Raw genomic sequence first — 15,602 nt, forward strand, 5'->3', positions numbered from 1 at the left:
AACAGGCTTCTAAGTTAATTATCAATTATGTCCATAACAATCATTTTTATTTATGTTGACTTATTTAAACTATACTTACTGTATAATTGTTATGATGATGCTTGTTTTGTTGAAATTTAGGAATATCCTCATGTATCCTGAAGAAATTGCAACTTGAAACAGCACTGCAGTTTCCTGAATAAGCAAGAAGGTCCCCCAGAGTGGGATAGAGTGGTCCCAGGTGAGGCAGAGCTGCTCTGTCAGTAGGAAGGAAGGAAGGAAGTAGATACACGGGATGTGGCTGTGATATGGAATATACTACACTATCAAACACAACAGCAGCTTAATCGCTATGGGATTTACGGACTTCTGAAATCAACCTAATTTAAATGCATAACCAGAACCAGCTTCGTAGGGGTTTCATATTCTACTGTTTCTCATTTAGAAATTATGCGGGGAATATCTTTTTAGGAAAAAGGGGAAAACATTTACAGTATGTATGTGCACTTCTGCCTGTGAAAATAAGCTTTCTCTCTATCCCTTTTCACTGGGTTGTAGGTTGATTTGAGAGACCATACAGTGTATTCTCAGACACAGACATTTATACCCAGAAAAGGAAATCAAAGATTAAAATAATTTCTAAATTGGTACAGTAGCAAAGTTGTTGCCCTTCAACCTTATTTCAATAGCTGTTTTACTACTGGTCATGTTTACTTGAGGGTTTTAAACACAGTACTGAAAATGTAAATTAAATTGTTCATAAATCATTATACTGTCTTCCACAAGAAGCTGAACTGTGTGCCAACAGCTCCCCTTACTGTAGTCTCCTGAACATGACATGGCAGAGTGCTTGGCACTGGCAGTCAGGGCTTTCCAATCGTTATCATCAACCGTCATGATTTCTTTCACAGTCTTCTATGTCCTCTGAGAGGAATAATACATACATTATCACATTAGGTTATTACTGTATACCCTGAACTGATGTTTAGGACTTTAGGATTGAAGACACTATCAGGAATGAATGGGGTCAATTCCATTTCAATTAAAGGTAGGGTCAGCGATATGACGTAGATGCACAACGTAAACAGCATAGTGGGTCAATTTTATGCGACAACTTAGAGAGTTTGATTGCGACACTCAGCTTCTCTGCTGTTTTGGTCCTGTGGCTACCACGTTGTAAGTGCATGAATCGAACCAGAGCACATGCACAGATACTGTGTGAGAGCGGAGTCTTGCATCTTGCTCATCGCAGATTCTGCGGTGCTGCTCACTCAACGTCATTTTGCGGACTCTGGAAGTAAACTAAATTTCTAATTCTACAATTTTTGCAACGAGAAGCGTTGTGTAAAATTGGAAATGGAATTAAAGTTTACTTCCTGAATTGAAAAGGAATTTACCCCAACACTGCAGAGTAAGGATGTTTTTGAAGACAGATATCAGAATGCACTTATATGGGAAAAAGTAGGTGAACAAACACTAAACCTGGTATCAGAAGGAGCAGAGATCAACTTGTTTGGCAAGCAAAGAGAGATGCAGATACCACTAGGAATCAATTTGGTAGGAATGTTTACTTTTTGTGTATGATAATTTAAGTATTAGAGACGTATTTCATCTATGATGGTGTTTTGTTGATGAGAAAGACATTTGTATGCATCCACAAAGCTCAAAACCCACTGGCCAAAAACTGGTTGAATCAATGTTGTTTCCACGTCATTTCAACCCCAAAATTAAATGTGATGACGTTGAATCAACGTAGAAAAGTGATTTGAATTGAAAAAAAGTAATTAACGTAAAGGAATTTAGTATTTTTTACCTAAATCCAATGACATTACATTTTTGGTTGATTTCACATTGAATTCATGTTAGTTGACAACTCAACCAAATGTAGATCAAAACTTTATATTTAGTTGAGTTGAGCATCATTTCCCTCCATGTTTTCGAGACAGGATCTCTTCATACTATCACGAGTAAGTCCAAAAAGGCAGAAATTCACTCATCATAATGTGGATGAGTTTAAAATGTAGTTTATTACACTTTCCACTGAGTTTGTCTGAAACGGGCTGAAGTTTTATTTTCCACTCAGTTTGCGTTGGGTTAATATTCCGGATCTTAACAGTTTAAACTTCTTGATATTTGAATTTCTCGAGTAAAAGAATGTGGGTGCTAGCTAAAATCCCAATGACAGTATTTATGGAAGGTTATTTCGAATCTACATGTGCGTGGGATCTATTGGTTTGATAGGGGGAAAACTGACCTTGATATGTCTGATGACTGATATGCATGACATCACAGCATTAAAGTTCTAGTCCGTAGAAATAGTCCACAGAAACCGTAGATATAGAATTAATTATATTTCTATGGTAATGACTCCGACCATCTTTCGACTTGAGGGCACACTTTGAGATGAGATCTTATGTTAAGAACCACAGGAACAGGAAGGAACACAGTATTTTTGATGATGTAGAGATTTTTATCATGAGGGTATATTCCTATCTGTGTTGTCGCCATATCAACCCTGAGGTGTGGTTAGGTTTTCTGAAAAGCAGCGAAATATGGTTAAGAAGCAATATAATATACATTCTGTTTCAAGTAGATGTTATTTTTATTTTCCAGGTGAATAATTATACATGTAACAGGATTTCAAGTCTCTATTTTTAAAATTGATATAACTAATTGTGTTATAATCCATATTCCTATAGAGCATATTTGAAATCTTTTAGCAATTGATAGTCACATGTTTTGACTAAGCCTCTGTAATTATTAAATTATTAATTATTAAAAGCTGATATAAATTGATATTTGCATAGTTTGTGCATCATGTATGTATACTATGAAGATACTCGGGCTGTACCTGTCTTCACTATTTGCTATAGGAAATGTTACTTGACCAAGAGAAAAACACCACTGAATGGGACTGCTGATGTAGAGTTGATAGCTGCACATTGCACTGAGGCCATGCACAGACCTATTATAGTGAAGCTGACTAGACATAGTAGAGAAGCTGACTAGACATAGTAGAGAAGCTGACTAGACATAGTAGAGAAGCTGACTAGACGTAGTAGAGAAGCTGACTAGACATAGTAGAGAAGCTGACTAGACTTAGTAGAGAAGCTGACTAGACATAGTAGAGAAGCTGACTAGACATAGTAGAGAAGCTGACTAGACGTAGTAGAGAAGCTGACTAGTCATATATAGTGAAGCTGACTAGACATAGTAGAGAAGCTGACTAGACGTAGTAGAGAAGCTGACTAGACGTAGTAGAGAAGCTGACTAGACATAGTAGTGAAGCTGACTAGTCATATATAGTGAAGCTGACTAGACTTAGTAGAGAAGCTGACTAGACGTAGTAGAGAAGCTGACTAGACATAGTAGAGAAGCTGACTAGACATAGTAGAGAAGCTGACTAGACATAGTAGAGAAGCTGACTAGACATAGTAGAGAAGCTGACTAGACATAGTAGAGAAGCTGACTAGACATAGTAGAGAAGCTGACTAGACATAGTAGAGAAGCTGACTAGACTTAGTAGAGAAGCTGACTAGACATAGTAGAGAAGCTGACTAGACATAGTAGAGAAGCTGACTAGACATAGTAGAGAAGCTGACTAGACATAGTAGAGAAGCTGACTGGACCTAGTATTGCAGTTGACTGGACCTAGTAGTGAAGCTGACTGGACCTAGTAGTGAAGCTGACTAGACCTAGTAGTGAAGCTGACTAGACCTAGTAGTGAAGCTGACTAGACCTATTACAGTGAAGCTGACTAGACCTACAGTGGGGCAAAAAAGTATTTAGTCAGCCACCAATTGTGCATGTTCTCCCACTTAATAAGATGAGGCCTGTAATTTTCATCATAGGTACACTTCAACTATGACAGACAAAATGAGAGAAAAAAAATCCAGAAAATCACATTGTAGGATTTTTAATGAATTTATTTGCAAATTATGGTGGAAAATAAGTATTTGGTCAATAACAAAAGTTTATCTCAATACTTTGATATATACCCTTTGTTGGCAATGACAGAGGTCAAACGTTTTCTGTAAGTCTTCACAAGGTTTTCACACACTGTTGCTGGTATTTTGGCCCATTCCTCCATGCAGATCTCCTCTAGAGCAGTGATGTTTTGGGGCTGTTGCTGGGCAACACGGACTTTCAACTCCCTCCAAAGATTTTCTATGGGGTTGAGATATGGAGACTGGCTAGGCCACTCCAGGACCTTGAAATGCTTCTTACAATGCCACTCCTTCGTTGCCCGGGCGGTGTGTTTAGGATCATTGTCATGCTGAAAGACCCAGCCACGTTTCATCTTCAATGCCTTTGCTGATGGAAGGAGGTTTTCACTCAAAATCTCACGATACATGGCCCCATTCATTCTTTCCTTTACACGGATCAGTCGTCCTGTTCCCTTTGCAGAAAAACAGCCCCAAAGCATGATGTTTCCACCCCCATGCTTCACAGTAGGTACGGTGCTCCAAACATGACGAGTTGAGTTTTTACCAAAAAGTTATATTTTTGTTTCATCTGACCATATGACATTCTCCCAATCTTCTTCTGGATCATCCAAATGCTCTCTAGCAAACTTCAGACGGGCCTGGACATGTACTGGCTTAAGCAGGGGACACGTCTGGCACTGCAGGATTTGAGTCCCTGGCGGCGTAGTGTGTTACTGATGGTAGGCTTTGTTCCTATAGTCCCAGCTCTCTGCAGGTCATTCACTAGGTCCCCCCGTGTGGTTCTGGGATTTTTGCTCACTGTTCTTGTGATCATTTTGACCCCACGGGGTGAGATCTTGCGTGGCGCCCGAGATCGAGGGAGATTATCAGTGGTCTTGTATGTCTTCCATTTCCTAATAATTGCTCCCACAGTTGATTTCTTCAAACCAAGCTGCTTACCTATTGCAGATTCAGTCTTCCCAGCCTGGTGCAGGTCTACAATTTTGTTTCTGGTGTCCTTTGACAGCTCTTTGGTCTTGGCCATAGTGGAGTTTGGAGTGTGACTGTTTGAGGTTGTGGACAGGTGTCTTTTATACTGATAACAAGTTCAAACAGGTGCCATTAATACAGGTAACGAGTGGAGGACAGAGGAGCCTCTTAAAGAAGAAGTTACAGGTCTGTGAGAGCCAGAAATCTTGCTTGTTTGTAGGTGACCAAATACTTATTTTCCATCATAATTTGCAAATAAATTAATTAAAATTCCTACAACGTGATTTTTCTGCATTTTTTTTCTCATTTTGTCTGTCATAGTTGAAGTGTACCTATGATGAAAATTACAGGCCTCTCTCATCTTTTTAAGTGGGAGAACTTTCACAATTGGTGGCTGACTAAATACTTTTTTCCCCCACTGTATATACTAAGGCATCTGAAGTGCAGAGAGTTTGAAGGAAAGTTAATTCACCAGCAGATTGGGCTGTGCTTCTGTACCGTGGCCCCTAATGGGTAAAGTTTTAAAAGCTACTTTGCCCCGTAGGGTTCCAATCGAACAGCCTACAAATCCCGGATGAATACAACTCTTTCAGGTTTCAGTGTGAAATAATAGTGAACTGTAGTATGCTGCGGTCTGGAATCCCAGGCTACATGGGACATGCTAAGATGCAGTAAATTCCAGTTAACAGGTGTCAGATCCAAAATGTCCTCTTGTTTTATTCTTCACAGATAAACAATCACTCTCCTTTTTTTGTCAACTTCCTTTTCATGCTTCTATGTTGCTGTAATTTTGTGCTACAAATCATTTAATTTTACTTTTAGATGAAAATATTATTATTGAGATCGCAGGAAGAGAAGTATTTGTAAGTCCACAATACTTGTATGGATACCAACATTTTATGCAGGTTAATAAATATATTACACAATATTTGATGACATTCATGTCATATTGCCTTTTTTGTCTTTTAAAGAGTTTTCCAATGGCACACTATGTTTCATTGACAGCTATAGTACTGGGTGTTGCCCAGAGTTATATAGATGTGTTGAATGTGCCTGGTTCAAGATCTGTTTGTGCTGTCTTGCCAACCTGCACGGCGACCCCTATGGCCTCTTGCATCCCTCAATGTTTGGCTTGAAAATTATTATGGGAGGTGGCAAGAAAGCAAAAACATATCTGGGACCAGGTTTGTGTTTAATAATTGAGATCTATGGATGTGTTCAATAACGGAGATCTAGGAATACCAATTATCCATTCATTTATGATGATGCATGCAACAGGAGGTCTGGACTACCGTATCAGCCAACAGTTTGGACTCATTCCGTAGTTTTTATTTTTGCAATTTTCTACATTGTAGGATAATAGTGAAGACATCAACACTATGAAATAACACATATGGAATCATGTAGTAACCAAAAAGTTTGAAACAATCAAAATATATTTTATAATTGAGATTCTTCAAAGTAGCCTCCCTTTGCCTTGATGACAGCTTTGCACACTCTTGGCATTCTCTCAACCAGCTTCATGAGGAATGCTTTACCAACAGTCTTGAAGGAGTTCCCACACATGCTGAACACTTGTTGGCTGCTTTTCCTTCACTCTGCGGTCCAACTCATCCCAAACCATCTCAAATGCATTGAGGTCGGGTGATTGTGGAGGCCAGGTCATCTGATGCAGCACTCTCCTTCTTGGTCAAATAGCCCTTACACAGACTGGAGGTGTGTTGAGTCATTGTCTTGGTGAAAAACAATTATAGTCCCACTAAGCGCAAACCAGATGGGATGGCAAATCCCTGCAGAATGTGGGATGAGCAAAGCACCCCCATACCATCACACCACCTCCTCCATGCTTCATGACGGGGACCACACATGCAGAGGTCATCCATTCGCCTACTCCGTGTCTCACAAATTTGAAGGTGTTGTTGATTATTGTGATTTGTTTAAAACTTTTTGGATTACTACATGATTCCATATGTGTTATTTCATAGTTTGATGCCTTCACTATTATTTAAAAATGTAGAAAATAGTCAAAATAAAGAAAAACCCTGGAATGAGTAGGTGTCCAAACTTTTGACTGGTACTATACGTCGTCATGTCCACTACCCTTACCGCTTGATCAAAGGTGCAATATACAGCACTGACCCAAAGTCCTGTGACAAAGATATTCACTGCTCAGACTGGTATAGCGAGGTCAAGCACCTCCTGGTATGTCACAGGGTGGACATTTTACCAGAGGCAACAACCCTAGCAACGAATTAAAAATTGAATGATTTATAGCAAAGGTTCTGCCAGACAAGACTTTCTCTTTTTGAATTATCTCTGGATTACACTATGATGCAATATTGAGCTAGAGTTTGGCAGCAGGTGTGTGTGTGTTTTCTGATATTGCTCAGCTCTATTAGACTTGATGGTATATTTGTTGATTTATAGTCATTTTCATTGAACAATAATTACTGTGTGAACACCTAGACAACCATCTGAAAACAGGATTTTAGAAATGTTTGCAAAACAGAAATACCTTATTCATATAAATATTCACACCCTTTGCTATGAGACTCAATTGAGCTCAGGTGCATCATTTTTTCATTTATCATCCTTGAGATGTTTCGACAACTTGATTGGAGTCCACCTGTGGTAAATTCCATTGTTTGGACATGAGTTGGAAAGGCACACACCTGTCTATATAAGGTCACACAGTAGACAGTGCATGTCAGACTAAAAACAAAGCCATGAGGTCAAAGGAATTGTCCATAGAGCACCAAGACAGGATTGTGTCAGGGCACAGATTTGGGGAAGGGTACCAAATTATTTCTGCAGCATTGAAGGTACCCAATAACACAATGGCCTCCATTATTCTTTAATGGAATAAGTTTGGAATCACCAAGACACTCCCCAAAGCCAAACTGAGCAATTGGGGAAGAAGAGCCTAGCTTATGAGGTGACCAAGGACCCGATGGTCCCTCTGACAGCGCTCTAGAGTTCCTCTGTGGAGATGGGAGAACCTTCTAGAAGGACAACCATCTCTGCAGCACTCTACCAATCAGGCCTTTATGGTAGAATGGCCATTTGGAAGCCACTCCTCAGTAAATGGCACATGACAGCCCACTTGGAGTTTGTCAAAAGGCACCTAAAGGTCTCTCAACCATGAGAAACAAGATTATCTGGTCTGATTAAACTCTTTGACCTGAATGCCAAGCGTCACATCTGGGGGAAACATGGCACCATCCTTACCGTGAAACATGGTGGTGGCAGCATCATGCTGTGGTGATATTTTTCATTGGCAGGGACGGGGAGACTAGTCAGGATCGAGGGAAAGATGAACGGTGCAAAATACAGAGAGATCCTGCTCCAGTGCGCTCAGGACCTCAGACTGGGAGAAAGGTTCACCTTCCAACAGGAAAATGACCCTAAGCACACAGCCAAGACAACGCAGGAGTGGCTTTGGGAAAAGTCTTTGAATGTCCTTGAGTGGCCCAGCTCAGACTGGACTTGAGCATGATCAAACATCTCTGGAGAGACCTGAAAATACCTGTGCAGCGATGCTCCCCATCCAACCTGACAGAGCTTGAGTGGATCTGCAGAGAAAAATGAGAGAATCTCCTCAAATTCAGGTGTACTGAAGAATCTTGTAGCATCATACCCAAGAAGACTCGAGGCTGTAATTGCTGCCAAAGGTGCTTCAACAAAGTACTGAGTAACGGGTCTGAATACTTATGTAAATGTGATATTTCCAATTTTTATTTGTAAGAAATTTGCCAACATTTCTAAAAACCTGTTTTTGCTTTGTCATTATGGGGTATTTATTGTAGATTGATGAGGGGGAAAAACTATTTAATACATTTTAGATTAAGGTTGTAAGGAACAACATTTGGAGAAAGTCAAGGGGTCTGAATACTTTCTGAATGCACTGTATTTGGGGAATTCTGACCTCTACTGGTTATCATGTTTCTGAGCAATGGCTCTAAATGTCCTTTTTACATCATTCAATCTTTGCTCAAAAAAGGAGCGATGGACTCACTCCTACCAGAAGATGTCGCCAGTACTGAACAACTGAAGAATTGGATAATGTATTTATTTAGAAAGGTATTTATTTAGAAAGTACAATCTAGTAAAATAGTAATTACACTGTTATAACCTACAGTATGAATGTATTTGCTTTAGAACATCTTTGGCCATTGGAAGGTTCCGAGAAGGGTTCCGGGCAGGTTCCGGAGTGTCCTTGGTCAGTGGCACTGCCGGCTGCAGGCTCCTGCCCTGTATGCGATGCACACTCACACACATACACACTCTACAGGCCAGGCGTCCCTCAGTGGTCCTCATGCCTCTAAGGACTGCTGCTGCACATCCAGCTGGGGATAATTAAACTGGATGCCCATTGTGAAATGGTGAGAAAGTGCCTTTATATACACGATGGGGTGCACACACACCCACACAAACACACTGCAGATGAGGAAAGGAAACCTATTAGCAAGGCTAATCTGTAATGTGTTTGTACACAAGAGGAGGAAAAACCAATTTGAACCTGCATTACACAGCAGTGGTCCAATTTGTGATTTAAAAGAAGCTACTGATGCAGCCTCCACCTTAAAGCAATGGGTTTAAATTCAGTTAAGACTGTTTTATTGGTATGTTGTACTCCATGAAAGCAAAGTCTGTTTGACTGTAGGATCCAAAGACAGGACAAAAATAGCAAAAAGCATTTAGTTTGTTTTGGTGAGAGAGCTGTAGCCTATCATGTTCTTTGTCCCAAATGTCACCCTAATCCCTACATATGAGACGCTACATGGCACCCTGTTCCCTACATATGGGACCCTACATGGCACCCTATTCCCTACATATGGGACCCTACATGGCACCCTATTCCCTACATATGGGACCCTACATGGCACCCTGTTCCCTACATATGGGACCCTACATGGCACCCTACATGGCACCCTGTTCCCTACATATGGGACCCTACATGGCACCCTATTCCCTACATATGGGACCCTACATGGCACCCTATTCCCTACATATGGGACCCTACATGGCACCCTATTCCCTACATATGGGACCCTACATGGCACCCTATTCCCTACATATGGCACCCTACATGCACCCTGTTCCCTACATATGGCACCCTACATGGCACCCTGTTCCCTACATATGGCACCCTACATGGCACCCTGTTCCCTACATATGGCACCCTACATGGCACCCTGTTCCCTACATATGGCACCCTACATGGTACCCTGTTCCCTACATATGGGACCCTACATGGCACACTATTCCCTACATATGGGACCCTACATGGCACCCTATTCCGCCCATAGAGCCCTGGTCAAAACACAGCCCATGATGTGCGTGAGGACGTGGTCGCAGAGTCATGCTAGCGTTGGTCATTCTCAGTGACCTTTGACCAGGCTGAGACGGCGGTCTCTGGAGGCTAGCTGAACTCTGCCAGATCACTCTGTGTGTTCTTGCATCCACATCCAGCTGCTTCACAGGTCTATCTTAATCACTAACTCATCCTCCCCAGAGGTCCCCTGGGGACAAGGACAGGAACATAGAAGCCTTTAAAAGGCTGTCGGCTGTAAACAGGGAGTTCATTGAGATGTACACTACTTGAGGACTAACATGGCTATATTGATCTATAAGTTAAAAAAAAGAATATTATCAGGAAAAGTAATGTGACCAGAGCAACTTCCTTATGATTCCATTTCCTGTTTCTTATACCAGCCCCCAAAACTCCCCCATCCCCTCCATTTGCACAATCCCACCCACCAACCATAAAGTGTGGTGTCCTGTGTGAATTTAAGTATGCTCTCTTTAATTCTCTCTCTATCTCTCTTTCTTTCTTTCTTTCTTTCTCTCGGAGCACCTGAGCCATGCCTCAGGTCTACCTGGCCTGATGACACCTTGCTGTCCCCAGTCCACCTGGACGTGCTGCTGCTCCAGTTTCAACTGTTCTGCCTGCGGCTATGGAACCCTGTCCTGTTCACCGGATGTGCTACCTGTCCCAGATCTGCTGTTTTCAACTCTCTAGAGACAGCAGGAGCAGTAGAGATACTCTGAATGATCGGCTATGAAAAGACATCTGACATTTACTCCTGAGGTGCTGACCTGTTGCACCCTCGACAACCACTGCGATTGTTATTATTTGGCCCTGCTGGTCATCTATGAACATTGGAACATCTTGGCCATGTTCTGTTATAATCTCCACCCGGCACAGCCAGAAGAGGACTGGCCACCCCTCATAGCCTGGTTCCTCTGTAGGTTTCTTCCTAGGTTTTGTCCTTTCTAGGGAGGTTTTCCTAGCCACTGTGCTTCTACACCTGCATTGCATGCTGTTTGGGGTTTTAGGCTGGGTTTCTGTACAGCACTTTGTGACATCAGCTGATGTAAGAAGGGCTTAATAAATAAATGTGATTGATTGATTGTAGATATAAGTTTGGAACAATCAACATTCGGCCTGTAAAATTTAAAATCCACAGATTAGGGCCTAATTTATTTATTTTAATTGACTGATTTCCTTATAGGAACTGTAACTCAGTAAAATATTTTACATTTGTGTATTTTTCGCAGCGCTAGCTATGCCACCAGAGACTCTGGGTTCGCGCCCAGGCTCTGTCGCAGCCGGCCGCGACTGGGAGGTCCGTGGGGCGACGCACAATTGGCCTAGCGTCATCCGGGTTAGGGAGGGTTTGGCCGGTAGGAATATCCTTGTCTCATCGCGTACCAGCGACTCAGGTGGAGGGCCGGGCGCAGTGCACGCTAACCAAGGTCGCCAGGTGCACGGTGTTTCCTCCGACACATTGGTGCGGCTGGCTTCCGGGGTTGGATGCGCGACTGTGTTAAGAAGCAGTGCGGCTTGGTTGGGTTGTGTTTCGGAGGACGCATGGCGTTCGACCTTCGTCGCTCCCGAGCCCGTACGGGAGTTGTAGCGATGAGACAAGATAGTAGCTACTAAAAAACAATTGGACACCATGAAATTGGGGAGAAAAGGGGGTAAAAAAAAGTGTTGTATGTTGCATTTCTATTTATGTTCAGTATACTGTACATTTAAATATATGGGTCATATTTACCTATCTCTAAAACAAATAGCTGAACCAAACATACTCTACCAGGGGTAAACGTGATCCCACGCCACAAGTTCAGACAACAGATGTTTTTTATTATCTGTAAAAAAGAAAACGGGTAATTAGTCATTTATGTATAGCATCCTGTGTTTCTATTCCCATGCAGTGAAATAAGGACTGGTGGTAAACAATCAGACAGGATAAATACTCAGTCATGATGCTCCCCTGATTCAGATGACTCATTCAGCCCTTTTCAGTCTATGTTTTACATTTCCCAGGAAACAATATTTATTACAATATCGTGAAGAGAATTGAGGAGAATAATGTGTTGGGTAGTATTTTGGTAAGGTGGAATATTTTATTAATTAAGAAACAATTCCAAAATATACTGCATGAAAGAGCAATGTGTGGTTCTTATACTGTTTTTCCTCAACTAAAATATGAAGGATGATTATGATTAAAGAGAATATTTTCACACACAAGTGCCTGCCTGTTCATCCTAGCTGGTCTAATTTCACATTTTCTTTAAACTTCAAAGACGAACGCAGCATATTTATTATAAGCCTATAGTCTCATTCATAAATCATGTATCTAACTTTGACTACAATGATTGCCTTATTGTCTAATTTCCTTTACACTACCAACGTGGATGCAGTGTATCTATCATGTAATTAAGTGCCTTTCTTTTCCATATATCATGTATCTAGCTTCCTTGCGGCCTTGACTAAAATGATCCAATGAGGTGTTGTTGATTAGAAGCAGGAAATGGTCTACAGGCCTACAGGGTCCTTCTGGGAGCTGTTGCTGCTCTGTTGCATGGGGAGCTGTGGTTCTGAACTGCCACAGATATGGATGGGAAACCATCGCCCCGACACCACTTCCCACGATGTCATTCTTCCCTCAGCCTCTGGCCTAGCAGATGCTGCTATGTGTCTCTTTCTCTCTGTGTGTCAGTGGCGGTCGGTGCCGTTTAAGATGAGGGAGGATGATGATATTTTTAATGAGCATGGCCTTATTTCTATTACAGCATATTGGATGACTGTCATTAATATTCCATTCACCCAGCTCAATGTAACATCGATATTAGGCTACTACATGATACAAACATTTCTCTATACCCATTGCTACAGCCTAGCTTACAAATTCAAGTTTATAACGTAGGGCCACATGTTCGTCGAAAGACAAATTGGAGTAATCAAGGTGACAGACAGTGACACATTCAATACCACCTTGCACACTCCCTCTAAGCCAAACCTTCATACCATAACTGCCAACCCCGGGCGCCGATGACGTGGATGTCGATTAAGGCAGGTCCCCGCACCTTTCTTATTTAGAGGGGTTGGGCTAAATGCGGAAGTCATATTTCAGTTGAATGCATTCAGTTGTACAACTGACTAGGTATCCCCTTTACCTTTCCCTTACCGCTACATACAGCCTACATCATTGTCACCATATTAGCTAATGTAATAGTCAACATAGATACTAGAACTACTGTGTTAGTAAACCCGACCCAATCATGCAGTACAGTGTACAGCAAGCAGTTTAGCAGTTACTCCGGTGGGCCCCCGTGGCAATAAATTCATCAAACCCGAAAGCTTACCTTGACTTGGAAGATTTCCAGTGTTGGATTTTCAGTGTTGGATAGATTTCCAGTGTTGGATAGCCAGATAGATAACATAAATACCATTCCTCTGTGTTTGTGCTGGGTGTTTGAGTAGGCTAAATTAGCTAACAGCACTAGCTAGCTACAGTGCCTTGCGAAAGTATTCGGCCTCTTTGAACTTTGCGACCTTTTGCCACATTTCAGGCTTCAAACATAAAGATATAAAACTGTCTTTTTTTGTGAAGAATCAACAACAAGTGGGACACAATCATGAAGTGGAACGACATTTATTGGATATTTCAAACTTTTTTAACAAATCAAAAACTGAAAAATTGGGCGTGCAAAATTATTCAGCCCCTTTACTTTCAGTGCAGCAAACTCTCTCCAGAAGTTCAGTGAGGATCTCTGAATGATCCAATGTTGACCTAAATGACTAATGATGATAAATACAATCCACCTGTGTGTAATCAAGTCTCCGTATAAATGCACCTGCACTGTGATAGTCTCAGAGGTCCGTTAAAAGCGCAGAGAGCATCATGAAGGACATGAACTTTAAACTTTCAGCTCATACAAGATGAAGACTGATCAGAGATGCAGCCAAGAGGCCCATGATCACTCTGGATGAACTGCAGAGATCTACAGCTGAGGTGGGAGACTCTGTCCATAGGACAACAATCAGTCGTATATTGCACAAATCTGGCCTTTATGGAAGAGTGGCAAGAAGAAAGCCATTTCTTAAAGATATCCATAAAAAGTGTAGTTTAAAGTTTGCCACAAGCCACCTGGGAGACACACCAAACATGTGGAAGAAGGTGCTCTGGTCAGATGAAACCAAAATTGAACTTTTTGGCAACAATGCAAAACGTTATGTTTGGCGTAAAAGCAACACAGCTCATCACACTGAACACACCATCCCCACTGTCAAACATGGTGGTGGCAGCTTCATGGTTTGGGCCTGCTTTTCTTCAGCAGGGACAGGGAAGATGGTTAAAATTGATGGGAAGATGGATGGAGCCAAATACAGGACCATTCTGGAAGAATGACCTGAGACTGGGACAGAGATTTGTCTTCCAACAAGACAATGATCCAAAACATAAAGCAAAATCTACAATGGAATGGTTCAAAAATAAACATATCCAGGTGTTAGAATGGCCAAGTCAAAGTCCAGACCTGAATCCAATCGAGAATCTGTGGAAAGAACTGAAAACTGCTGTTCACAAATGCTCTCCATCCAACCTCACTGAGCTCGAGCTGTTTTGCAAGGAGGAATGGGAAAAAATTTCAGTCTCTCGATGTGCAAAACTGATAGACATACCCCAAGCGACTTACAGCTGTAATCGCAGCAAAAGGTGGCGCTACAAAGTATTAACTTAAGGGGGCCGAATAATTTTGCACGCCCAATTTTTCCGTTTTTGATTTGTTAAAAAAAGTTTGAAATATCCAAAAATGTCGTTCCACTTCATGATTGTGTCCCACTTGTTGTTGATTCTTCACAAAAAAATACAGTTTTATATCTTTATATTTGAAGCCTGAAATGTGGCAAAAGGTCGCAAAGTTCAAGGGGGCCGAATACTTTCGCAAGGCACTGTAAGTAAGTGAAAGTGAAAAAAATTAAGAAAAATATAGTTAGATCTCTCTCGCTGCTGCTTCTAATTGATTTTGGAATAAATTAATTTGTTCAACTATTGGCTTTCTCTCTCTGTGAGTCAACTACTCGCCACATGTAATGCACTGCAGTGCTAGCTAGCTGTATCTTATGATTTCAGTACTCGATTAATTCTCTGATCCATTGATTGGGTGGACAACATGTCAGTTCATGCTGCAAGAGCTCTGATAGTTTGGAGGATGTCTACCGGAGGTTGTCATAGTTGGGGCTGTGGCGGTCACAAAATTCTGTCAGCCGGTGATTGTCAGCCAGTGATTGTCAGTTCATGCTGAGTTCTGGTAGGTTGGAGGATGTCCTCCAGAAGTCGTCATAATTAATATGTAAGTCTATGGAAGGGGCCTCCTAGGTTTTGTATTGAAGTCAATATACCCAGAGGAGGATGG

The 15,602-nt window shown here is 41.5% G+C and overlaps 1 protein-coding gene across 1 annotated transcript in view; it reads left to right on the forward strand.

The window, feature by feature from the left end:
• The window catches only part of LOC110502389 (SH3 and multiple ankyrin repeat domains protein 2-like), a 164,375-nt gene extending 161,600 nt beyond the window's left edge, over window positions 1-2,775 (forward strand). The window contains exon 22 of the mRNA XM_036959148.1: window positions 121-2,775. Coding sequence (XP_036815043.1) covers window positions 121-157 — 37 coding nt within the window. The 3' untranslated portion in view covers window positions 158-2,775. The remainder of the gene's footprint in view (window positions 1-120) is intronic.
• The last annotated feature ends 12,827 nt before the right edge of the window (window positions 2,776-15,602 follow it).

The sequence above is a fragment of the Oncorhynchus mykiss genome, chromosome 2, assembly GCF_013265735.2.
Source record: "Oncorhynchus mykiss isolate Arlee chromosome 2, USDA_OmykA_1.1, whole genome shotgun sequence".
NCBI classification, from domain to species: domain Eukaryota; kingdom Metazoa; phylum Chordata; class Actinopteri; order Salmoniformes; family Salmonidae; genus Oncorhynchus; species Oncorhynchus mykiss.